Source organism: Falco punctatus (assembly GCF_963210335.1).
Source record: "Falco punctatus genome assembly, chromosome: 8".
In the NCBI taxonomy this organism is placed as follows: domain Eukaryota; kingdom Metazoa; phylum Chordata; class Aves; order Falconiformes; family Falconidae; genus Falco; species Falco punctatus.
In genome coordinates, this window is record NC_137588.1 from 26,140,784 (window position 1) to 26,164,924 (window position 24,141).

Below are 24,141 nucleotides of genomic sequence, written 5' to 3' on the forward strand. Positions count from 1 at the left end.
TGCTCACAGGCTGACCCCAGAAATACTCCCTCTCCTGCCCCCACTAACCCTCTCTCCCTTGTCCCTCCCCCAGGCTGCAAGCTTTCCTGCCACACCAAGTGCCAAGCCAAGGTAAGGCCAGCACCCTCAGGTGTGCCCTTCCCTGCTTGGGGGGCACTGGGGACTCGGAGGGGGGATGCCACTTTCCACCCAGCTGACCCCACTGGATGGGCACCCTGATGGGCTGGTGTCTGTGAGCTAGTCATGGTGGCACTGGTGTCACCAGTGGGTAAGGTTGGCGGTGCCATTATGCTGCCTGGCTGCTGATGGCACATACCTGTCTAGGTACGGGGCTGGGTTTTGGGGTGCAGCCCAGCTCAGAGGTGGCAGGGATCTGTGCCCCAGCGCCTGGAGCAGGATACCCTTTGCCAGGGTGGCTGCTGCTGCATGTGGGTGCCATGCGCCGTGGCTGAGCGCTGCTGGCAGCACGCACGCAGGCTGGGCACCTCTCCTGATACCCAGCGCCGGCAGGGGCGGATCTCACTGGCAGGAGGGAGTGGAGCCAAGGATGCCCGGTGGTGATGTCCGGCTGTCCGGCTGCTGCGCCGGTGGAGGGGGACCCTACGGCAACCCAGGTTCTCCAGGGAGACAGAGGTGGGCACGGTGCCTGCCACCATGCTGCCAGGGCAGGGGAGGCTGTGCTTTCCTGAATCCCTGGGGAGACATGTGTGCCAGCCGGCTCTGGGGCTGGCATCTCAGGCGGGAAGAGGCTGGCGCACCCCGGGCAGGCAGCGGCGTAGGCTGGGACGTGTCCGTGCCCATGCCGGGCTGGGCAGGGAGGGAGAGGAAAGGCCTGGGGAGGGGGGGGCGGGGAAGGGGGGAGCTGTGCCGCGGGCCAGGCACGCGTTGGGCTTTGCCGGGTGCTGCGGCGTGGGTGGCGGTGTGGGGCAGGCGCCGGGAGCAGCCCAGGCACCAAGCCCTGGCCAGGGTGTTGGAGGAGGTGGGGGCTATGGGGGCACCTTGGGGACATGCCTGGAACCCTGGGCCCTGAGTGGGCAGGACAGAGGTGGCCAGGAGGTTTGGTGGGGCTGTGCCACCCTGGAGACCCTGTGCCACCCTGGGGAACCCTATGCCATCTTGGGGACTCTGCCATCCCAGGACCCTGTTCTGAAGACGCCCAGGGGCTGGGGCCAGAGGAGGTGGCTTTGCCTTGATGCTGGGATGCCGCAGAGGGAGGCGAGGGGGGCACGGGGTGGGGGAATGTCTGCAGTATGGCAGGTGGTGGCAGGGTGCATCTGCCAGTGGTTTCCAGGCAGGAGAGAGTGTCGGGAAGCACATGCGTCTGGGCGTTCGCCCAGTGGGGATTCTCTGATGTCTGATATGGAGTGCACTAAGAGGAGGGTCACACCAGGGTCCCAGCATCTGGGTAGCCTGTGTGCAGGGGCAACCCATGGCTTGCTCCTGCAGCCGGCTGTGTTTCATTAGCCTCCATCACCCTTCCCACACTCTTTGGAAGCTGGAGCCCCCTCAGTGGGGCCGGCTAGCCGAGGGGTGTGCTGCTAGGGGGGGTGCGTGCGTGGGGCCAGGGCCAGGGGCCTTCTGCAGAGCTCCTTTGGGCCAGCGCCCAGGGAGGGGCTCCTTCGGCTGGGCAAGCGGCCAGCTGACTCACACGCCGGCTTGTTATTGTAGGGTCTCCAGGGAGGGCGCTGTGGGGAGGGGGCTTGGCACGGAGCAAAAACGGCCTCTTGTCTACCTGAAGCCCCTTACGTTTAACCCCTGCACCCCTAGGATACTTTGGAGCAGGAAGATGGGTTCACCCCCAAAGTGCTGGCAGCTGCCCCCCCACAACCCTTCTTCCTCCTGCCCTGGAGATGCTGCAAGGACCCTGTGTCCCCCTCCCTGGCAGTTTCCAGCCCTGGAGCCTGTCACACAGTGCTATTGGCAACATCTTCCCCTTGGTCCCCTTATTTACCCCCTTGGGACCTGCCCCGACCCCTTGTTCTGCTCCACCGGCTGCCCCTGGAATAGCTGGCTCCTGGCCCAGCTGGGGGGACGCCCCCCCTTACAAACCCCAAATGGACTGGGTATGGTGAGCGGGGGGGGAGAGGGGAGCAATAGCGGGGTGGGTAGAGGGGCTGGCTGGGTGTGAAGGGTTGTCCTGGGGGTGATGGGTGTGGGTGCCAAGGGGTATCACAGGTGTGATGGGGATGGGGGGGAGCACTGGGGTGTATGTGGGGACACCAGGGACGTTTTGGGATGCTGGTGAGTGCCACGTTCCTGAGGAGACAGTGAGCAGTATAGCTGTGCCAGGGCAGGCAGGATCTGTGCCCCAGGAGTGACTTGCACCCATTGAGGGACAGCGTGGGGGACAGCGGTGGGACCCGTGCCCCGCGGTGGCAGCAATGCTGGCAGGGTGCCCAGTGTCCGTGGGCGGCTCTGGGGGGGCTGTGGCAGCCACACACGCATCAGCTGGGAAGCACGCCGTTCCCATGCCCATGTAAGGCCCTTCTCGTGCTCAGCGCCTCCACTCAGGGATTTTTCCTCGCTTAGCAAACCTCCCTCCCTCCCTCTGAGGGGGATGGATGGATGGACACTGGCATGTACGTGACCCCCCCAGCCTGTCTGGTCCCTCCCTCCCTGCACCAAAACTGCCTGCCCAAGGCAGGGGGCGTGTAGCTCCCTTTGAAAAGTGGGGAAACTGAGTCACAGAGCCCTGCCTGGGGGCAGACAGAGGTAGGGGACATGGTGTGGGGCGCAGTGCTTTCCGTGGAAGTGGTCAGGCTGGGTGAGCCTGTGCGTTGGCATGTGCCAGTTGTGGCACTGCCAGGATCTGGTGGTGTCACTGACATCCTGGCTGGGCTGGGGGGAATGAGCCTGAGGATGCTCCAGGCGGTGGAGCTAGGCAGGCATGTCCCAAATCATGGAGCAAGGGAGGTGCTGGGGGCATCTGCGTCCCCCAGGATGCGCTCCCTCCAACTGGGGCTGGATTTTGCCATGACGCTGCTTGGAGAATCTGAGAAAAGACAGGGGACAATGCTTCTCCTGGTGGCGAGAGCCAGCCCAGTGATGGCTGGTTTGGCTGGGGGACGGGAGAATGGTTCTGGGAAGTGGTGACTGTGCTGGCAGCTGGGCCTGGTGGGGCTCCAGCCTGCCCCAGTCACCCTGTGCCACACCAGGGCCCGCAGGTCCTGGGGGAGTGGGGGTGCTGGGCTGTGCCAAGAGGGGAAACTGAGGCACAGCACAGTGCATGGGGCAGAGGCATCTGAGGGCTGCCTTGTCCCCTGGTGAGCTGTCACTGAGTGATGGAACTTTGCTGGGCTGCTGGGCCATGTGTGTGAGTACGTGTGTGTCTGTGCATGTGAACGTGTCTGTGTGAGTGTGCATGTGTGTGTCTGACCATGAACACATTTACATGATCATATGTGTGCATGATCATGTCCACTCACAGGTGCATGAATGTGTGCGTGAGCCTTCAGGGCAATGCATGTGCGTGCAAGAATATCTATCCGTGTGCACGTGTGCTTGCACATGGGCAGGTGGTCACATGCGTGTGCTCCCAGCTCAGTGCCATCCATTCCTACTGGCCTCATGCCAGGCCCGGCTTGTTTTTCGAGTGGCCCCCTGCGATGGGACTCTGGCCGGGGGGGGTGTTTGTCCATCATTAAACCGGGGGCTGGAGCAGGGCCAGAGCTGGGCAGTGAGGCACGTCCTGGCCAGAGCAATCGCTCCCAGTGCCTGTGGCGCCAATGGGCCCTTGGTGGCGCTGGGGATGCAGTGGGACCCATGCTGGGACATACGGTGGTGGCAAAGGGGATGTGCATCTCCTGTCTTCAGCTGGTGCTGGGGGCTCCCCTGCTTGTAAAGCAAGTCAGAGCCAGGAGGGGAAACTGAGGCAGGGAGTGGTTGGACCCTTCTGGGCAGGCTTGACTTGTGGTGGTGGGCACCCTGCAGCCATGACATGGCCAGGGGCATGGGCAGTGCTGGGGAGCATGGCCAGGTGGTGCACTGCAGGCTCCCTGTGGCTGTGCCAGGAATGGGGGCTGCAAGGAGGGGACATCCACGTCCCAGCTGCAGCGAGGTCATGCTAGGGCACATGTGGCTGTCCTGTCCGTGCTCACTGCCCCAGCCACTCTGCCCAGCTGCCTCCTCCCAGTGCAGTGGAGGGAATGATGTGCCAGTCACACAGGGAGCTGCCCATCCAGTCCCTGTCCCTGATGCCCCGTTAAAAGCCACCCTGCCACTGCTTCAGGACAAAGTAATCAGTAACATCCCTCCTCTGAGAAGGCAGAGAGGGGGAGGAATGCCGCAGGAATGTGTCCTTGGCCCTGGCACGGGCCCAGCCGGGGTGGCGGGATGGGGGGCTGTGGGGATCAGCCCTGCCAGGTCGTGTTTGTGCAGCGGGTCCTGGAGGGGGTTCTGGTTTTCTTTTTTCCTCCCTCTTTCCTTTTTCCTCTTCTTTACGTCACTGCCCAAATATTCAGCCTCTCTCAGTTCCAAGGTGGCGGGGGTGGGGTGGGGGGGTGGGGGGTAGGGGGGTCGGCTTGGCTGCTCACAGGAGCCGGGGCCCTTCCCTGCACCCTCTGGGTGCTGCTGTGTGCAGGGAGGGCAGGCAGGGGAGTGGGGGTGCTGAGACTGCCCATGCTCGCTGCACTGGTGAGCACTGCCTGGGAGGTGTTCGCTGAGACAGTGGGGACCACCGGCCTCCCTCCTCAGGGGCTTCCAGGGCTGGATCCAGCCCCCTCAGGGGCCTGTGGTGGTGGGACACAGGGTCTGGGCTGGATGGGAGCTCCTGTGGAGGGTCTCTGTCTCTTTTCTCATTCATTTTATTTGTTCCCAGACCACTTTGCGTCCCCCATGGCCACTTCTCCTGGGACCTGCCCCAGGAAGGGTGTTGGGTGGCTGGGGACCCCCAGCACGCTCCAAGGGGTGGCATCAACCCCAAACCAGCTGAAAGATCTGACTCAAGAGAGACTTTACAGACCCCGCACTGGGGCTTTATCTCCTGTGTGCTTTCACCTCTGCAGATGATCCCGCTGGGTCCCTTCTTCTTCTGGTCCCCCTTCTTCTGCTGACATTTTGGGGTGGTGATGCTCAAGGATGCTTGTTTTGGGTTGTGGAGCAGCTGGCTCACATGGGGGTGGTTTCTCTGGGGGTGCTGGTGGGACCCCGTGGGGTGCTGAGCCAACCGTCGGACCTGCTCCCACTGGCTTTTTGACCTGATGGCTCTGGGAGGTACTTAGGGGGCTGGATGGAGTTTAGGGATGTTGTCAGGACTTCTCTGGCTGTGTCCTGTGAAGGGAACACATCATCTCCCCAGGGGCCAGCTCTCGTCACCTCCCTGGGGATGGGGACGTGCTGTCAGTGCCCTTGACTCACTCATTCATTTCCACCCTGCTCAGAAGCTGATACTTTCCCATCTGGCCCCGGCGCTGCTACTGCTGCTGTTTCCCAGGGTCCAGGAGCTGTCCTGCAGCTGCCTCCCAAGGCGCTGGGGCTGGGGGGGTGTCTGTGCGGGGGTCTGCGCTGGAGCCAAGCTGGCATCCATGCCCAGCTCTCTGGCAAAGGACCTTTACTGCCCCTCTATCCCAGTTGCAGCACTCCCCTCTTTTTGGAATGCCTGCTTTTTGGGTGCTGGGGGGCTTGGTTGGGGGTGCCCATGGATCCGGGGGGGGGTGGGGTTGGCCCCAGAGTGGTGTCTGTTGGGGTCCAGCCCCATGCCCTTGGGTGCTGGGGAGCGCAGTGGGACTGGCGCTTGCTCAGGAGGGGGATGAGCAGGTGCCCCCTGGGAATGTTTGGGTTCTGGTGCTTTGCCCCTCAGTGGGAAGGGTCTTCTGGTGCCTCTCAGTGCTCCCATCCCACAGCACCATCCGGCTGCTGGGGAAACTGAGGCACAGAGAGGCTGGGCAGGATCTGCTGGAGTGGGATTGCACTCCATGGGTAGTGCATCTTATGGGAGTCTTGGAGGAGGGCAGAAGGAGAGCTCCTAACCACCAGCCACTCCCTGCTGCATTTTGGGGGGGTGGCAAGGCCGGAGGGGTCCCTGGGGTCCTGCCCTGTGCCAGCAGAGCCAGCCCCAGCCTTCTGGCTGAGCCCGCAGTGCAAGGACGGAAACGCAAACAGGAACGGGGAGGTGTTGGGCGAGAAAATGTCAACAGCACTGGGCCGGGTGCCTGGCTCCCTGCCTCCTCGGCTGGCTCACCACTCTGTGGGCTACCACTGGTGGGCTCCCCAGTGCTTCACACTGCTGGGGGCTTCCCCCCATCACTCCTTGGTCTCCCGGCGCTGAGCACTTGCTTGCCCAGCAGAGCCAGGGCTGGGATACCCCAGGTGTGGCTGGGGAGAGCAGGGCTCCATCCATCGCTACACAGAGCCCCTGAGGAGGATGAGGAGGAGGAAGGGAGATGGGAGGAAGGCGAGGTTGATGCTGGGCACACCCTGGATTTGGGACAGGCAAGCAAGGACTGGCGTGGTTCCATGTGCTGAGGGACAGCTGGGACTCTTCCAGTGTTTTGGGTTTCCTTTTTAATTGGAGGGTGGGCTGCTATATCTTCACATCCCCCCAACACCGGGGGTGTGGGGCACCCAAGGACCATTAATTGGGTACCTTGTCCTGCAAGTGGCAGGGGGGACCAAGTCGTACCAGGGGGTGCCAGGCAGATAAAGGCCCCAAGAAGGGCCCCACACCCTTATCCCTGCTACCCCCCCCCCCGCCAAGGGCACAGGGACACTGGTGGCGTCACGCGGGGCGATAAGGCCCCGACCCTGCTGCGCCCCACCATGGCCTCTCAGCACTGGGTGCGAGGCGCTTGGCAGGGGGAGGTGGCAGAGGTGCGTGGGGGTGTATGTGTTTGGGGGCGTCTGCCCACTTGCCAGCACCCCTTGCCCAGGGCCAGCTGCCTGAGCCGGGCTCCTGGTTGCCTTTAAGGGCGTTTTGGGGGGAGGCGAGGGGAGCGGAGCGGGGCTGGACTTGGAGCACGACGTGCAGCTGGGGAGAGAGGGAAGAGAAGAAAGAGGGAGAAGGAGCGAGAGGAGGGAGGGGAGTGGTGGAAAAAGCTGCCCGGGACCCCCTTCCTTCCCAGGGCCGGGGCTGGCGCCCCCGGGCTCCCGAGCCCCCGGACGCCCCGGGGGTGTGGAGGGGAGCGGGGGGGGCAGCGGGACCCTTCTGCGCCCCTCCATCGCCGGGGTCCCGCTTGCGGGGAGCGAAACCCTTCGGCTCTCCCCCTCCTTCCCTCCCCTCCCACCTCCCTCCCTCCCTCCCTCCTTCCTTCCTTCCTTCTCTAGGCTTGGCCCGGGGAGGGAGGGGGGCTCTGCCTGCAGTCTGTCTTCACGCCTGCCCGCCCGGGCGACGCCGGGCTCCCGCCTGCCCCCCCCGGCCCCTCTGGCCGCCCCCGGCCGCCCCCCGCGCCCCCGGGGCCAGGTGAGGCTGCGCTGCCGTCCCTTTCGGATGTAGGCAGGCGAGACCCCGGATGGATTTCGGGAGCGTCATGAACCAGGTACGGGCAGGCTGCGAGGGCACGGGGGTTCGCAGCCCCCCCGCGCAGGGGGGTGCTGCGAGGGGTGGCATCTCATCAGGGGGCGGGGGCCACGCATGACATCCGAGCGGTGATGGGGTGCTGCGTGGCTGGGGGAGTGCTGCCCCCCCCCGTATTGGGGGGTCCCCAGTTGTCGGTCCCCAGAGGGGGTCTGGCGGTACGGGGGGGACTTGGGGGGGACAATGCGGTGCTCGCAGGGAGGAGGATTTGGGGAGGGGGTGAGGGCCGTCTTGCTGCCGGCTGGGAGCGGCGCCGGGGGGCCGTGACCCCCGTGCCCACCTCCCCGCCTCGCCGGGGCGGTGACCCGCAGGGTGCCCCGGGAAGGGGGGGGGGGGCAGAACACAGGCGCTGGGGTTTGCGTCCCCTCCGAAGTGCGTAGGGACCTGTCCCTGGGGAGCGGGGGCTGCGCGGGAAAGCGGGGTCCTGCCCCGGCACCCCGCTCCCGCACCGCGGTCGGGTGGGCGATGCCGGGCGGGTGCCTGTCACCCCGGGGCGGGGGACACGGGAGGGGCAGTCCCTTGGCTGGGAGCTGTGGCAGCACATGGGTTAACCCCCCTCCCCTGTCCCGCCGCGGGACCGGCAATGGTTAAACCCCGGGTTAATGAGTGGCGAGGAGTCCGGCAGCCCCGGCGGGTGCCAGCCCCCCCCCCCGGGCAGGGATCCACGGCCCCTCCGCGCCGCCGGGTCCGCAGAGGGTTAAATCCGGCAGGGCAGGTCCCGGCGCAGATGTTTTTGGGCTGTGCTCCTGGGAGAGGAAACGGCCAAGCGAGGCATCAGCCCTCTTGGTTTTAAGGGGAAAACAAGAAAAAAAAGGGAACTGCTCCGTTCCCGGGGCGCCTGATCCCGCTCGGCGTCGGGGTCAGCCACCGGTGTGGGACCGGTGACCCCGGTGTGGGTGCTGGCGGGCAGCAGGCAGGGACAAGGGGGTGACAGTGGCAGTACCGCCCCGGGTCCTCGGACAGTGCTGGGGGTGGCATCTGCTGCGTGAGGAGTTCGGTGGTGCTGGGGGGCCCCCAAGCAGGCACCCCTGTCCCTACAGCATGGTGGCACTGGGAGGGCTGCGTGCATCCTGCCTGCAGTCCGAAGCCATCCCTGGGGGTGACACCCCCGAGGAAAGCGGGTCAGGAGAAAATGAGCCCCCAGCCCATGCCTGCTCTAATGAAGCTTCTCTGTTAGCAGTGCCGCTGGCCGCTGTTTCAGGAAGGGCAGGGCTCCTGCTGCCCCGCGGGGCTGCTGCTTCCCCCCAGGCTGGGCACTGCGCCTTGGGGCTGTGCCACTCCCTGTCCCCCCTTTTGGGGTCCCAAGCCAAGAGGTCTGTTTGCACCCTGACCTGTTTTGGGGGGCCTGTGGAGCAGAGCTGTGCCCTGCCCTGGGCCACCCTCCTGCTTGCTTTGCCACTGTCCCGTGCCCAGCCTCGTGCAGCCCATCTCCAGTGCATCCCATCACAGTGCCGGCAGACCTGGGTCAGCGCGGGAGCCGCCCCGTTGGGTGTTGGGGGGCAGGGAGAGCAGCCCCACAGCTCTGTCTCTGCTTCCCCCTTCTGTTCTGTGCTGTTCCCCCTGACAGATGGGGGACACTGTTTTTGGGGATGCTGCTCAGCAGTTCACTTTCACTGCAGCAGATCCAGCTCCGTCCCATGGGGTGGGGACACAGCACTGACCCCAGTCTCCATCTGTTCAGGGCTTTCCCCCTTGAGGGGAGCCCCCAGTTTCAGTGCTGGGGGGCACACACCCCCTGGGGCAGCCAGGGCTTGTTCTGGTGCCTTGACCACACAGGAGATGAGTCACAGCCCCATGGGCACTGTGAGTGACCCGATGCCCTGGGGCAGCCCAGAGCCTGCGGCAGAGCCTCTGCTCTCAGGGATGGGGCTCGCCTGGCGCCCCCCAGCATGGCCAAGGGCAGAGGGGGCCTGTGGGGCAGGGTCCTGCACAGGGCTCCCGCCGGGCGCAGCCAGCCTGCCCGCTCGCCGCCAGCCTGCCCGCTCGCCGGCCCTGTGCCAGCCAGCCCAGGTCGGAATCCATTTACTGACCAGTCTCCCATAGGAGAATCTGTGCCCTGGCCAATCCTGTGCTGGGATCGCTGCTCTGACCAATCCTGCGTGAGAATCAGTGCTCTGACCAATCCCGTGTCAGAATCCATGTATTGACCAATCCCATGGGAGAATCTATGCACTGATTAATCACATTTAAGAACCCGTGTGCTGGCCAGTCCTGTGTGAGAATCCATGCGCTGACCAATCACATGTAAGAACCTGGGCATGGACCAATCCCGGTGAAGCCCCCTGCAGCAGACCCTGTCCCAGCCAATCCCAGTGTCACTCTGCTCCCAGCCAATCCCTGAGGCAGAAGATGCTCCCTGGCCAACGGCCTATTTGGGGCAGGGGGACCCCCGTGCCCTCCCTGGGGCAGACAGGGTACCGTGACCCAGTGTGCTCCCTGGGGGCAGGGTGGTTGTGGGGTCCCTGTGGGACCAGGGTGAGGGGTGTCCCCACTGTGGGGTCACAGCAGCCATGGGTGGGTGCCGGTGGCAGGGCATGGCCAGGGCTGTGGGGCCAGTGCCAGGCAGGCGCTGGCCCGTGGGGCTGGATCCAGACCCGCTGCCTGCAGATGTTGCCTTTTTTAGGCACTGGAGCACAGCACATCCCTGCCTGTGGCCGGCCCCGTGCCGAGCCAGTGCTCACTGGCAGAGCGGGCCAGCCCCTGTACTGGGTGTGTGGTGGCACCTCTGTCCCCTTCCTGAGCCCCGAAACTCCTTTTCCCCCTAAACAGGCCCAGGGATGCTGTCTTCTCCCCCTTCCCCTAGTAGGCACTTGGCAGTCTTGGGGCTGATTGCTCAAACTCCCCTGGTGCTGGGACCTGCCCTTATTTGGGTTGAAACCAAGGTTATTTTGGTGCTGCTGCCTCCATTGCAACCCCTTGGAACTTCCCTGCGCATTGCCTTTGCTGTCCTGTGCTGTGTCCCAGTGCTGGGGCTGCTGGCCTGGCCAGCTGTGGGCTGCTGGGGGCCCTCACCCTCCTGGCTATGCTGTGGATCCCGGGGTGCATCAAGGTGCCAGTGGTGGCCCCCAGGGCAGGGTGGGGTGGCTGGTGTCCCCCATGGTATCTCAGCCCTGATCTGCAGGGCTGGGCGCACCAGGTAACCTCTGTCCTGTCTCTGCTGCCGCCTTCCTGGCGGGGACGGGCCATGAGCCGGCTCCCTGGGGACATACCAGGGACGGGGGACACACACACACATGGGGAGACAGAGGGGATGGGGTCTGTCACAGCTTGGGGGACATCCCTGCCATGGTGGTGGCTCTTTGCTGTGCAGTACCCTCCCCAGGTACCATCAGCATCTCTTGGGCAATGCAGGGATGTGGCAGCCTGGTGGCCTCTGCCTTGGCTTGGGTGCTTCCCAGCATCCTGGCACAGAGGGGATGGCACGGTGACAGTCCCTGGCCCAGCTGCGAGGCGGGCTGGGGATGCTCAGAGGGAAGCCTGGGAGTGGCAAGACCTCTGTGCCCCGGCATCAGCCTAGCCTGACTCACCCTGAGCTGCTGGCCGAGCTGCTGGCCAAGCCGCTCCCCTGCCCTTCGGCACAGCCGCCAGTTACCCCCGCCTGAGAGGAGAACCCCCAAAAGCAGCAGAACCCCTGTGCACTGGTGGGGGCAGAGAGGGGCTGCATGGTGCAGGGGTGCTGCCCGCTCCCCAGGACCCCCGTGCCAGGGGGCTGGGGCTCTATGTGGCTGCCCCGTGCTTTGCATGCTCGGGCTGTGCTGGGCAGGGTGGAGCTGGGGCAAGGGGGGAGAGGGTGTGGATGGAAACATGCTGTCCTCCTGCCGGGGACTTGTTGCATAAACAGATTTACTAGAGCTGTGAGAAATCTGAGGGCAGGAGCAGGCAGCACGTGGTGTTGGTCAGGGGGGACCTGCCCCCTGTGCTGGGTGGGGGGTGGCTGGAGGGGCCCTCTCTGAGCCTGAACCCTGTAGTCCCTTATAGTTAGCTGTGGGGAAGGATGCTGCAGCTGGTCCCACCAGGAAGGGGCAAACAGGGGTGCTGGAGAGGGGAAAACCTTCCCTGGTGTCCCCAACTTGCTGGCCGAAACAAGTCCCTTTAAAGTGCTTTCTACTGTGGGGTGCCAGAGCAGGGCTCCTGCTCTGCCCCACATCATGGCTAAGAAGGGGTTTGGCAGGACTTGGTGGCTGCAGCAGGGCTGGAGGGGCTGGCAGGCAGGGGAAGGGCTCTGGGGCCAGCTGGGAGGTTGCTGTGGCCCATGGCTGTCCTTGAGACCCCCTCCCTGCCTGGGGCAGGGTCTCAGGGTGAGCAGAGCCATGGGGTGCGTGGGGAGGTGATGCGCAGCCTTGGCTGGGATGTGGATGACACAAAGTTCAGGTGACCTTGCTAGGGAGGAAGAGGTCCTCCATGGGGTGATGTGGGACCCCATGAGGTTCCCCATGGGGTGACGTGGGCTGGGCTGGTATCAATGCCACCCCAGAGTCATCCTGCAGGATGCCAATCTGGCCACTGAGTCACCATCCTCTTTCACAGCCACGTTTCCATCCTGCAGGGTGGTTTGGGTAGGGGACCCCCTCCCTGGGGGCTGGAGAGAGGAGGGTGCCTTCCTCCCCTCTTTTGGGGTCCAAATCCCTTCTGGGTAGGGAGGCCAGGAGGGCTGTGCCTGCCTGATGTGGGCTTGGTGCCAGGGGTCCAGGATGCTGGGGGTGTCCCTTTTGGCAGCAAGTCTCTGACTCTGACCGTGCCAGCTGGGCTGGCTTGCTGGCCTCTCAGTGCCTGGCTATGGGAAGCAGGCGTGCCTGGGGTCCGTGGGAGCGCCAGGGTGGCTAATGCTGCGTCTGTTCCCGGCATCGTAAGGGTCAGCGCTGGCCCGGATATTGGCCGGCTCGGGAATGTTTATCGGAGCTCCTGGGGAAGGGAAAAACAAAAACCACCACCAAAAGGAAGGGATATGCGTCAGAGATGGGCCCGCGTCGTCCACCGGCAGCCGGGCAGGCCATGCTGTGGGCTGTGGGCCAGCGCTCACCCGGCTCCGGCAGCCTGGCTGGGGGGACCCCTGCGTTCCCCCAGCCCACCCTGTGCCCAGCTCTGTGCCGACCCAGCCCGCTGCTGAACTGAAGGGCCCCTCCATGGAGGTTTGTCTCCCCCCAGCCCTGCTGGCATCCCATGGGCTGGGGCTACAACCCGCGGGGAAGCTCTGGCTGGAGCAGGACCTGATGATGCCCCTGAGCATCTCCGCAGCTGCAGGGTTTGTTTTGCTGAGGGAGGAGGAGGGAGAGGAAGGCTTTAGGAGGAGGGGAGATGCAAGAGAAGAAGGCTCTGGGGTGTCTCATTCCCAGTATGTGGTGGATGTTTGCATTCTTCTGGCCTTGCTCAGTGCTTGTGAACTGGTGCTGAAGTCCCGGAGGGGACCTGGGCTGCAGAGGCTGGTCCCTGAGCTGCAGCTGGTAGGCTTTAGTGGAGGAGGGCTCCCATGCGCTACTCTGCCCTGGGGCAGTGTGGTCAGGGGCTGTCAGGAGTTTGCCAGCCAGCAAGGGTTAGCCAGCCAGGTGTTTACTTCTGGGCTTGGACATCTCGAGGGTATCGAGTTTCTCTAGGTATGGTGACAGCTCGCTATAAGAGAGCAAGCCCATCACTGCTTTCCAGGGGAAGACTGCTGGGAGTGCCCAACCCTTTAGGAGACATCAGAGAGTCCCCACCACTTGTGGCCATGGAACCTTGTTTCCTGGGAAACTGATGTTGCTGCTTGGCAAAACCCGGGTCTCAAGGCAGCGGTTTGCAGGATGTGGCTGCTGGGAAGGATGGGGCTGCAACCTGGGGGGCTGGGTGGGCGGGCAGGGGGCCGTGGGGGGCTGGTAGGGTGGGCGGCAGCCCTGCTGCGCCTCGTTCCTCACATTCCTGGGCAGGGCTGCCGGGCAGCAGGGTCGTGGCAGTGGGAGCTTGGCGGCAGGAATGCAAACACCGGTGTGGGGGGGAGAAGAAAGGCTGCTGTGTCTGCCGTGGTGAAGCAAAGCCTGGACCAGGGGTGTGCAGGTCCCGCTTACTTTCCCACCCCTCCCTGCACTGGGGAACGTGGGGGTCCCTGAGGACAGAAGTGGTGGCAGCCCTGGGGGTTGCCACAGTCCTGTGTGGGGTGAAGCTCTCACCAGTCCCATGGGGCAGGAGGGATGTTCCCGCACCCCTGAGTCAGGGGCTCAGCTTCCCTAGGAAGGAGTCTGTTGCCTGAGGCAGGGTTCTTCCCTCTTCTTCTTGAACCCAGTGTGTGTGTGAGCCAAAGTTGAGAGAGGGATGGAAGCTGAAAACAGTGTTATGTGCCTGCAGTCCTTGTAAAACTGCATTTCTGGGATGAGAGGGTGCCATACAGCCTGGGATGGTGTCTCCTGTGGATGGGAGGAGCAGTACTGGGTGAGCACAAGCCCATGTTAGACATCAGAGAATCTACTAGGACAGGGAGATGCAACCACAGGCACCCCGGTTTTCTCCTTTCTCCAGCTGAAGGAGCTTTCATAGCCTGCAAACCTCCAGGTGCCGACTGCAGAGGAGGGCTGGGTATGGACCCTACCTGTCTGTGGGACTGGTGTGTCCCATGGTGGGGGAGCTGCACATCTCCCTCTGTCACTGGCGTCGGGAGTGGGGGTTGAGTGGGGGCTGGGGGCCCTCAGTTGAGCATCCCATGGGGAGGAGCGTGGTGGTGTGCAGGGCACGGTGCAGCATAGTACTGCACGGCCCTTGCTGGCCCCGTCCGTAGCGGCTCACTGCCGGAGAACATTCCAGGGAGGCTGGCGCAGGGCCAGCGCCGCGGGGCAGGGAAAGGGGCCTTTTATGGAAGCATTTCTGCATTAGAATAAAATCATAATAATAATGTGCAGGGGAAGGGAGCGGGAGGAGGAACAACAACAATCCCTGAAGAAAACAGGGAGGCAGGATGGGAACTGGCCGGTGGCTGGGGAGGGGGCAGGCACTGGGCATCACCCTGTGAGGACCAGGATGGGGTGGGACCCAGGTGCTCCGAGTGGGGTGCTTGGGACAAATCCTGCTTTTTATAGCCCAGGGCAGGGGAGTCTTGAGCAGCATGGGGAGGTGTCCCTGTGCTGCCACGGTGGAGGACCAAGCCTTGAGTTGTTTTTGGTATGTTGGCTCAGTTCTGGGACCAGGCAGGAGATGGCTGGCTGGGGATCACTGGTCCTGGGGACACGGGGGACATTTGGAGGGGACAGAGTGCCCTGAATCACACCCTCCTGCTACTGCCGGCATCTCTGGGCCAGTGTGGGGTTGGGGTGGCTGTTCCTGCTGCCCCCGGCACCAGCAAACAGGGCGCTGCCTCTCCCACCCTGGCGTGCTGCTGCTTCCCGGGAGGACTGGGGTGCACACAAAACCCAAGGTTAATTGTCAGTAATTGCCGCTGGTAATTAAGGTAACAATAGCTGGGCTGTTCAGCTGGCGGCTGCAGGAGCGCTCACGAGGCCGGGCTGGGGTTTGTTCCAGGAGCTGCTCTTGGCACCAGGCAGCTGCCCCGTGCCGTGCCCGCTGTGCCCACCCAGGGCTGGGGCTGCCCGGGATCCCTGGCTGAGTCTGAATGACTCGGCCGCCATGGCCCTGAGCCCGCTCCTGTTACCAGGGAGCCCAGCCTTGACCTTGGGATGCTGCCCGTGTTCCTGCCCAGAGGTGGCAGGGCCACAGGTCACGAGTGCCCCTGTCACTCCCTTGGGTGGGCACTGGGTTTGCTCGTGGTAGGGGTGTGGATGCGGCAACCCAGCCCCTTCCCATGCCCCTTGCTGGCCTGGGGGCTGCAGAGACTAATCCTGGCCCTCTTCTGCTTTCTTGCAGGCTGTGACCCCCTGCTCCCCTGCTGTCAACTATGAGCTGGTAAGTGAGCCCTCGCTGTGAGCCATGGGTGTCAGGCAGGGCTCTGAGTGCACTGGGTGGGACCAGACACCCTGTTCTCTACTGGATGTGGGGCTTTCTCTGCCTGGGGGCTTCAGGGTTTTAGTCCTCTTCCCCCAAAACCACAGGGGTCCTGTGCTGGGGACAATGGCACTCTCCATTTTGGTGCTGTGCCCCCCCAGCATGGCTGGCTGCAGGGCATCCCATGTCTGAGCAGCATGAGTTGGGGCAGCTCAGCCATCACAGGATTTCTGGAGCTGGAGTTTTCAAGAAAGAGGGGCTTGCAGGGCTGCTGGGAGGGACAGGCAGGTGGGACGTGACCAGCCTGGGTGCTGGGGTCCCCCGGCGCCAAGGGCTTCCCCTCCCTGGCCAAAGCTGGGGCGGTTTCTTGCACGCCCGGAGATGACTCTACCAGATGTGCCTTTGGCTCAAGGCTGTGCATTTGCAGCCCTTGTTGTTGTCACCCTCTTCTTTTGTCCCACCTGGGGACCTTTAATGAGCAGCTGGGGCCAGGGCGATGCACAGCCCTGCCCACCCTGTCCTCTCTGGATACCGGGAAAACAGCTGGGTGCCCCATCTCTGTTCACGCCATCCTGGGGAGGCTGGGCACAGGGGTGCTGGGTGGGCAGCCCTGCTCTCTTGCTGTGCTGCTCCAGCTGGGCCACAGCAGGGCTCTGGGCATGGCAGGGCACTGGGATGGCACTGGGAGCAGGACCATGCTCGGGGCAGAGGTTTGGGAAGCGTGGCACAGCGGTGGCCACCAGACAGCATCTTGCCAGCAGAGCAGCCCTGCTGCCCCATCCCCAGCCTGGCTGTGCCCATGGCAGTGGGCAGAGTGGGCACGTGGTGGCAGGGAGGCTGGCATTGCCCGGGGCCAGCGCAGCTGCCTTTCCTTCTTGCTCCAGACGTGTGCCAAGGCTTGCTGGGGCAGGCGCTGGGGAGAGGAGGCCCTGGCAGGTTTCCAGCTCTGGGTTTGGCAGCCTGGCAGTGCTGGGGTGGCTGTGCCCTATACAGGAGCCCTGGGCTGGGCACCCCATAGCCGGGCAGGGGTCTCACCTATAAAGTGGGTTTAGGGGATGGCCCCCTGCTAGCTCATGGGGGCAGTGCATGAGCCTGAGCGAGCGAGGGGATGGGGTGAGAGCAGCGTGTGCTGCCCGCCCCAGGGCCCCGCAGTGGTTATCTGCCCCAAGTTTAATCTCTGCCTGCACCCCCCACCCCTGCCAGCCTCCTCGGGCACTTATCACCAGCAAAAATGTGTTGATTTAGAGCTGGGACCGTTACTGCGGCTTTAGGAGGAAATTGAAAGGGGTTTGCCCTGTCCTATGGCTGGAAATGGCAGGCCTGGCCTTGCTGCCAGGACCGGAGCAGCCCAGTCTCGTGGGTCCCATCAGTCCCCCTGGTCTCAAGACCCCCAAAGGCCACCCAACTGGGTCCCTTTGCCGTGCCACCCCCAGGGATCCCAACCAGCTGTCCCTCGGCAGAGACATCAGTCCCCTGCTCCCTATATTTGGGGTCCGGACACTCTTCCTACCCCAGGAAGTTAATTCCTGTCCCCAACCCCATTTCAAAGCTCTCCGTGGACTCCAGTGGCATGTCACCAAATTTGCCCCTTTTTGGAGCATCTTGAATCCCCACTCCGCTCCCACTGGGGTCCTTCACTGGCCCTGTGGCGTCAGGTTTTTCTCTGGGAGCTGGGCTTGCTGGTGGCTGGCGGCCAGGCTGGGTGTGGGGCTGTGCTGGGCTCGCCCCGTTGTTTACCTCCTGGCTGTGAGGTCTGACCATGGAGGATCCATATGGGATCCCAGAGGTGCTGGAGGCACCAGGTGCCTGTCATAGGGTGGGTGCAAGGTTTGGCCAAGCACTCCCCATCTACAGCAGCAGTCCAGTTTGGGGGTTGACTGCTGGGAGGCAGGACTGCAGCATCCTTGGTACCCAAGCATTGCCCCGCCTCTGTGCTTGGGTTTCGAGGGATTCCCGACCTTTAGGAAGAGTGGACATGTTGGCAGGCAGGGAAGGAAACGGGACTGTGGCGCATTTCCTAGGAAGGGCCAGAAATAGTCAGGGGGGAACTTTTGACCCCGGTCCCTGCTATGTGTGTGTGTTTCTCTCTCACTATTTTTCTCCTTCTGTCTCGCTTGCCTTTTTCTCACCTTCCCCTTCCTTCTGATTGTCTGTCTGCAGCCATCACCGGGGGAGAGCATCACGAAGCAGGTAGATGCTTTGGTAAGTGCTACCAGTTGAGGCTGATCTCTGCTTAGAGTCTGTGGGGGGGGTCACTTGTGCCTGTCCCATTGCTGCAAGCACCGCCCCCCCAGCCAAAATCCCTCAGCCTGGGATGCCCTTGTGGTCCTCCAACATCCCTGGGATCCCCCAGCCCTCCCTCCCTGCCAGTCAAGGTGATGGTGGCCATGCCACAGGCCAGGTGAGGTGCCCAGGAACAGTGGCAGAGGCAGTGGCACAGCCCAGCGGAGAGGGGGCTGGGGCTTTTGCTGCAAAGCCGTCTTTCCTGTCTCAAAGCTGGGGATATGTTATTTAATCTGTGGACATGAAATTGCTAAGACAGTGTAGACAAACGCATTGCCAAAGTCAACGTGGATGGCTTCCCCCTGCCCGCAGCTAGCTTGCTGGCCTCCCTGTGTGCTGGGGCTGGGACCCAAGGGATGGAGGCAGAGTGGTTCCCACAAGGAAGAGGGTGAAAGCCTTCCTCACCTGGTAGCTGGCTTTGCCCCATCCTTTTGGTTGTCCAGGCCATGTTTCCAGCCTCTCTTCAAACTGCAGGAAGAGCATACACAGCTAGAAAAATCCAGTGAGACAGTCAGGAGCCCCTTTTGCCAGCTTTGCTCTCTTTTGTGGAAGTTTCCTGGTATTTCTGCAGGCTCTCTTGTGCCTCGCATCACCGTTTCCAAGCAGAAGGGAATTGCAGATTTTGGATGCTGCCCAGAGCCTGGGGACACTCTTGAGCCAGCCTGGGGCTGGGAGGCAGATGCTCAATGGGGCTGGAAGGGGCGTCTTCAACCCAGCGTGGCGGGGACCACATGCTGGCTGGACTGGGACATACTGGTTTGGCTGAGATCTCTGCTCCAGAGGGGACCTTTGCAGGGTTGCCCAGACTGGTAGCGGGCAGAAGTGTTTAATAATGTGAGTGCTTGCTCCTATCAGCTGATCGTGGGCTGACTCTTCCTTGTGCAGGGGTTGGCAGCAGAGACAGCAGCGTGGCTGCGGTTAGATCGGTGGCAGGCAGCAGGGCAGAGCCGAAGGGCTCCTGTGGGGGCGGGGGACACTGAAGGGCCCTGGCTGCAGGCACCCGCTCCCCGGGGCTGGGGGGCTGCCAGGAGTGGAGCCACCATGCCATGGAAATGGATTAACAAGGGTCTTGCTGCCATCAAGGTATGGAGAAGAGGGAGGGAGAGGAGCTGTGGTGTCCCTGCCTTGCTCACCTTCTGTGCCTCAGTTTCTCCATGTGGGAGAGGGGGGTGAGTCCTGGTTGCCCCGTGTCAGCTCCTCTGTTGGGCAAGGCTGCAGTTTGGGAGGCTGCTGCGACTGGGTGAGGTGACAGGGGCTGATGGGGCTCCCCTGGCAGGCAGGTGTGGGTGGGGGACCCCAGACCTCTTCTGCTACAAAAGTTTGGGGCCGAGCAGAGCCTGCGGTGGGGATCCCATCTCAGTCACTGGTCGGTAAGGCAGGGACAAGCCCATAGTCAGGGTCAAGCTTGCTCCATGCACCCTGGCTTTGCCCAGGAAAGGTCGTACCTCTCTTTTTGCTGTGTTTTAACTCCTTTCCCGCAGCGATGCTGGGGGGTTTCTGGGGTGAGCGAGCAATTTGGGGCCCTGGGAGGGGATTGTTACTGCTGCCTGAGCACCCCTGGGCACTCGGGCAGGGCTGCCACCTCCCAGAGTGGCTTCAGCTGGGAGGGGAGACCGTTGTCCCCGGCCCTGCAGGCTGCTGAGCCTGGCTCCGCTCTGCCGGGCAGCCTGACCTTGAAAAGGGGACGCGAGGCTGATGGAGGGTGACGCCAGCTGCCTGCAGCCCTGGGACCATGCAGAGTAGGAGATGGCAGGCGAAGGGTGCCGGGGAAGGCTCTACCACCTCATCTTGTCACCTCCAGTGTGTGGGTTGTTTGCTGGATGCTGCAGCCCTGAGAAGGGTAGCAGCAGGTCTCACAGCTCCGGGGACAAAAGGGGCATCCTGGGAGCCAGCTGTGGGCACATCTCTTGTTGCTGGATCCTTCCAGGGGCTTGGGACGTGCTGCCTGTGCGAGATGAGTTTTTAAATGACTCCTGCTTATTAGCTGGAGATACTAAAACTAATGAGGTGTGAGTGTGTTTTTCCTTAGCGGTTTTTTTTGGAAACCCTGCTTTGTTTTTCGGCTGAGGTCATGAAGTCACTGAGCAAACCGGCTGCAGATGAAATTCTCGAGGCCGGAGAACATGCATAAATAGAAGTTTCCTGCTCCGAGAGCTCAAACATTTCCTCCTGGCGTTCGGCTCTGCAGAGCTGGGGCCAAAGCAAACCGTCGTGCCTGGCTGGCTCCTCACCGCTGCTCAGGCAGCAAACCTGCCCTTGCTTTGGGCAGGGCCAAAGCCGCTCTGTCCTTCTAGGTGTGTGCCCACAGCCTGGCTGAAACCAAGGGACTTGTGACATGCCTGAGACTGTCCCCCAACCCATGACATCCTCCTCAAAGCTCCTCTGGGACCCTGTGCCGAGGCACTGGCCCTGCAGTTCCCAAGGTGGCAGGTCCCAGCTGTGCTGGAGTTATGAGAGCTGGGTTTTACTTGTGGCCATGGTGGGGGGACGATGGCATCATCGAGGTGTTTGGTGCCACCGGAATGCTTAGCAGGTAGGATTTGGAGACAGTGATATTTTGGAGGTGTTACAGTGTGTGGTGCAGTGTGGTGGGAGTGGGATGCTCTAGCAGCACCATCGCACCTGGCTTTAGCAGGACCTCTGTGTTGGCTGTGGGCTGGGTCAGAGCAGTAACTTGCTTTCCCTCTTTGGTTCCTTAGGATGCCACAAAATCCCCCAGGAGCGGGCAGTCACGCCGCAAAACATCCAGGTAAATGCCTCAGTTTCCCCTTCTGGTGACCATAGCTGCCCTCCCTGAAACTCACTCACCCTGCCAATGTAGATGTGCTACATCTGGGAGACATTCCCAGTGGAGAAGACACAGGGGTTATGACCCACTACCCTCAGCTTGGGGTCCCCAGTACACCCAAATGGGGCTGGGAATGGGGGAAAGTCTGCAGGCAGCCTTGCCGCTGCATCCCCATGTGTCCCAGCCTGCCTTGCTTAACCTCAGGGGCTGTGCAAGGTGGGGAAGGGTCACAGCATACCCTCCCCATGCCGTGTCCTGACAGCAGTCTCTTCCTTAACCCAGGAGCATGAGCCTTGCCACAGCCATGGAGAGCAGCTGTGAGCTGGACCTGGTGTACATCACGGAGCGGATCATTGCCGTCTCCTACCCCAGCACGGCCGAGGAGCAGAGCTTCTGCAGCAACATTCGTGAAGTGGCCCACATGCTGAAGTCCAAGCATGGGGACAATTATGTGGTGAGGGATGTGGCCCAGTACCCACCAGGCTGGGGAAGGGGCTGGGGTGCTCAGGCCCTGGGGCTGGTGCCCTGTGGGGGAGGGGTGCTGCATCCTTGCCTCTGGCTGGGCTTGACTCTGGTGATGGGCGTCTTTGCATCAAAATTGATGGATTTTTTTCCTTCCTTGAAGCTTTCCAGTCCGTTTTGGACCTCCTGGGAGTTTTTGACCATTGCATTGCCCTGTGGCAAGACATTACTTAGGTTAATGTGTCCAGGGAAGCCTGTCATGGGGTGATTTGTGGGGGCTTTATGCTAAGGAAGAGGTGAGAGGTGGCAGCAAGGGAGGAAAATGACCCATCACCCTGTCTTTTCTCTTCCCTGAAGCTTTTCAACCTCTCTGAGCGGAGAAATGATATCAGCAAACTTCACCCAAAGGTGGGCCACAGTTGTGGGTTGCAGAGGGGCTCAGGGCTGTCTGCGGGACCAGCTCCTTGCTGCAAGCTGTTTTGGGGAGGAACAGCCACCCTTTCTATCCCACCCAGATGGTGGAGGAGCAGAGGGGGGAAAGCACAGAGGAAAGCACCGGGACTTCCCAGTGAATTGTGGGGTCTCAGCTTAAAACACTCCCCCAGTCCCCAGCCCAAACCTAGCTGTTGGGGGCCTCTTGGAGACCTCCCTAAGGTGTCATCCCCATCCCTGTGACTGTGGGGGAGCCCTGGGCAGCTGAGCCGAGTGACCTGGAGTGGGCTGAGATCTGGGACCCCAATGCCTTTCCCAGGGCAGGGGTCTGGGCAGTGGGATGCAGGGTTGGGGAGAGGCTGGGAGCGGTATGTCTGGGCAAAATGGTGGTGCCCACACTGGGTATGTGCCCTAGGCTTTGCACACTGGCAGGCTGGGGACTACAGAGGGGGCAGAGCCCAGCATGATGTGACCCCTGGCTGTTCCCCCTGCCCAGGTGCTGGATTTTGGGTGGCCTGACCTGCACACTCCAGCACTGGAGAAGATCTGCAGCATTTGCAAAGCCATGGACACGTGGCTGAACGCGGCGGCACACAACGTGGTGGTGCTGCACAACAAGGTGGGCTGCACCCTGGGGCACACAGTGATGGGGGGCTGGGCAGGGCTGTGGGGCTGCAGGGACAGGGCTTAGAGATGTAGGGAATGTGGTGGTTTGTGGCCTGGGGTGTGGGTAAGTGTCAGCACGTGTGTGCCTGTAAGAACCGGTGTATGTGTGTGTGGGGGTTAGGGACTGGCTGTGCCCGGGTGCCTGCAGACACTGCTACCCCTGTGACACCCCTTCTGCTGTGTACCCACAGGGGAACCGTGGCCGGCTGGGGGTGGTGGTGGCTGCCTACATGCACTACAGCAACATCTCAGCCAGGTGAGAGGGACATGTGGTCCTGGGTTGGCCCTGGAGCACACTGCCGACCTCCATCGTGGCAGTGCTGGGGTGCTGGTGCCAATGTTTTCCTTCAATCTCACCTGCCCTTTCGTCCCCACAGTGCTGACCAGGCTCTGGACAGGTTTGCCATGAAGCGCTTCTACGAGGACAAGGTGGTGCCGGTGGGACAGCCATCCCAGAAGAGGTGGGTCCTGGCACGTGTTTGCAGGTTGGGTTTTGACCCTGTGGCCCCGGTGGTTGGATGCAGGGGGCCAAGGTGGGTGCTTTGCTGTGGGTCCTGCCCCTGAGCTGCCTGTCTGCCCTCCAGGTACATCCATTACTTCAGTGGGCTCCTCTCTGGCAGCATCAAGATGAACAACAAGCCTCTCTTCCTCCATCATGTCATCATGCACGGCATCCCCAACTTTGAGTCGAAAGGCGGTAGGTGCCCCCACACCTCCCCCAGCCTGGTCCCACGCTCACACCCCTGCTCCGTGCTGCCTGGCCAGGCTTGCTCTCCGTGGGGGATATTTTCCACAGTTACCTCAGCAATCTGAATTTCTCTTTCCTTCTCAGGGACTGTGCACTCTTATTAGCAGGGTGCTACTCTTTCCCACAGTGATGCCCTCGGGGAGCTGCCCCCCCACCTCTGGGCCCTAACCTGAGCTGCAGAGTGGCAAGGCTTTTTCCGATGGCTTTTGGGAGGATGGCACCAGATTGGGGTTGGGGTTTGGGATGCGGTACCACACCTGGTGCCGGAACTCAGAAGTGGTTCCTTGCTCAGAGACCATCATCTCACCTCTGTTCCCAGCCTAGCAATTACCCCAGGTCTTACAGGAGCCAAGCTGCTCTTTCCCTACAGGAAACTACAGGGTCTTTCCCTCTTTCCCACCCCATCCAGAGCATCCCTTTTTGCCCATCCCAGATGTTGCCCATGGCCGGTGTGGGGAGTGGCTGTTTGCCTTGGCTCCTTCCCTGTTTGGATTTCTCCCCCGTGACTAATCCCTGCCCTGGCCCCTCCGCCCTGCCGGCTAACAGCAGTGCGCCTTCTCTCCCTGCCTTGATGTCTTCCAGGTTGTCGGCCCTTCCTGAAAATCTACCAGGCCATGCAGCCCGTCTACACCTCGGGGATCTAGTAACTATCTCCTCACCATGGGGCTTTTGTCTTCCCCAGCACGGGGGGCTTGGCAAGTGGAGAGAGATGGAGAGGGTCAAGGCCAAGACCCCAGCGGTCCCCTGCCCTGTGCTTAGTCTGTTTGGGGTCCAGGGAACTGAAAAAAAAGGGGCTTCCTTTTCCTTGGAGGTGGTAACTGGCTATACTGGGCCGTACTGGGCCCTTCTGCTGGGAGGGCTGTAGTGACTCTGTGTATCAGCAGAGGGAGCCTGGGGCTGCGCAGAGCCTGGGGCTGGGTGTCCCTGGAGGGAGCGAGAACTGGGGTGGGGACACCTCCCTGGGAGATGGAGGCGTTTCTCCTCTCCCTGCCCAAAGAGCTGCTCCTCTTGCCAGAGATTAGTCTTAAAAACCCTCTTTCTTTGCCCAGAAAAAGTTTCCCCCCATTTTAACCACCCCACGGTTTACCCAACACCATTTTCAGACACTGTTCCCGGGAGCAGGCAATGGTGAAGGCAAGGCAGGAGCCAATTTCTCCAGCTGTCCAGATGCTCTGCTGGGGCCATTTCCCAGTCTGGGACCAATCCTGGCTCCCCTGGAGGGAACAGAGCGCTTTGTTTCAGGGGTATTCCCACTTCACCCTCCTGAACCAGAATCTCCCTTCCCTACAGCTGGGCATCCCTGTTAGCTGAGATTTAGTGCCGACTCAGCCTTACCTTTCAGCTTTTAATAGA

The 24,141-nt window shown here is 62.3% G+C and overlaps 1 protein-coding gene across 12 annotated transcripts in view; it reads left to right on the forward strand.

Moving 5' to 3' along the window:
- Nucleotides 1–24,141, forward strand: part of TNS1 (tensin 1) — a 67,594-nt gene that overhangs the window by 5,372 nt on the left and 38,081 nt on the right. For 5 of the 12 annotated variants that reach the window (XM_080397911.1, XM_080397904.1, XM_080397908.1 and 2 more), the window contains exons 3-13: nt 74–111; nt 15,332–15,370; nt 17,570–17,611; nt 20,392–20,441; nt 20,763–20,934; nt 21,300–21,350; nt 21,871–21,993; nt 22,232–22,296; nt 22,418–22,501; nt 22,625–22,737; nt 23,371–23,431. In XM_080397911.1, the coding sequence (XP_080254037.1) occupies nt 74–111; nt 15,332–15,370; nt 17,570–17,611; nt 20,392–20,441; nt 20,763–20,934; nt 21,300–21,350; nt 21,871–21,993; nt 22,232–22,296; nt 22,418–22,501; nt 22,625–22,737; nt 23,371–23,431 (838 nt within the window). Of the gene's footprint in view, nt 1–73; nt 112–575; nt 634–1,142; nt 7,473–12,759; nt 14,633–15,331; nt 15,371–17,569; nt 17,612–20,391; nt 20,442–20,762; nt 20,935–21,299; nt 21,351–21,870; nt 21,994–22,231; nt 22,297–22,417; nt 22,502–22,624; nt 22,738–23,370; nt 23,432–24,141 lie in introns of those variants that run through there. The other 7 variants (XM_080397912.1, XM_080397914.1, XM_080397915.1 and 4 more) reach the window with 5 other exon arrangements.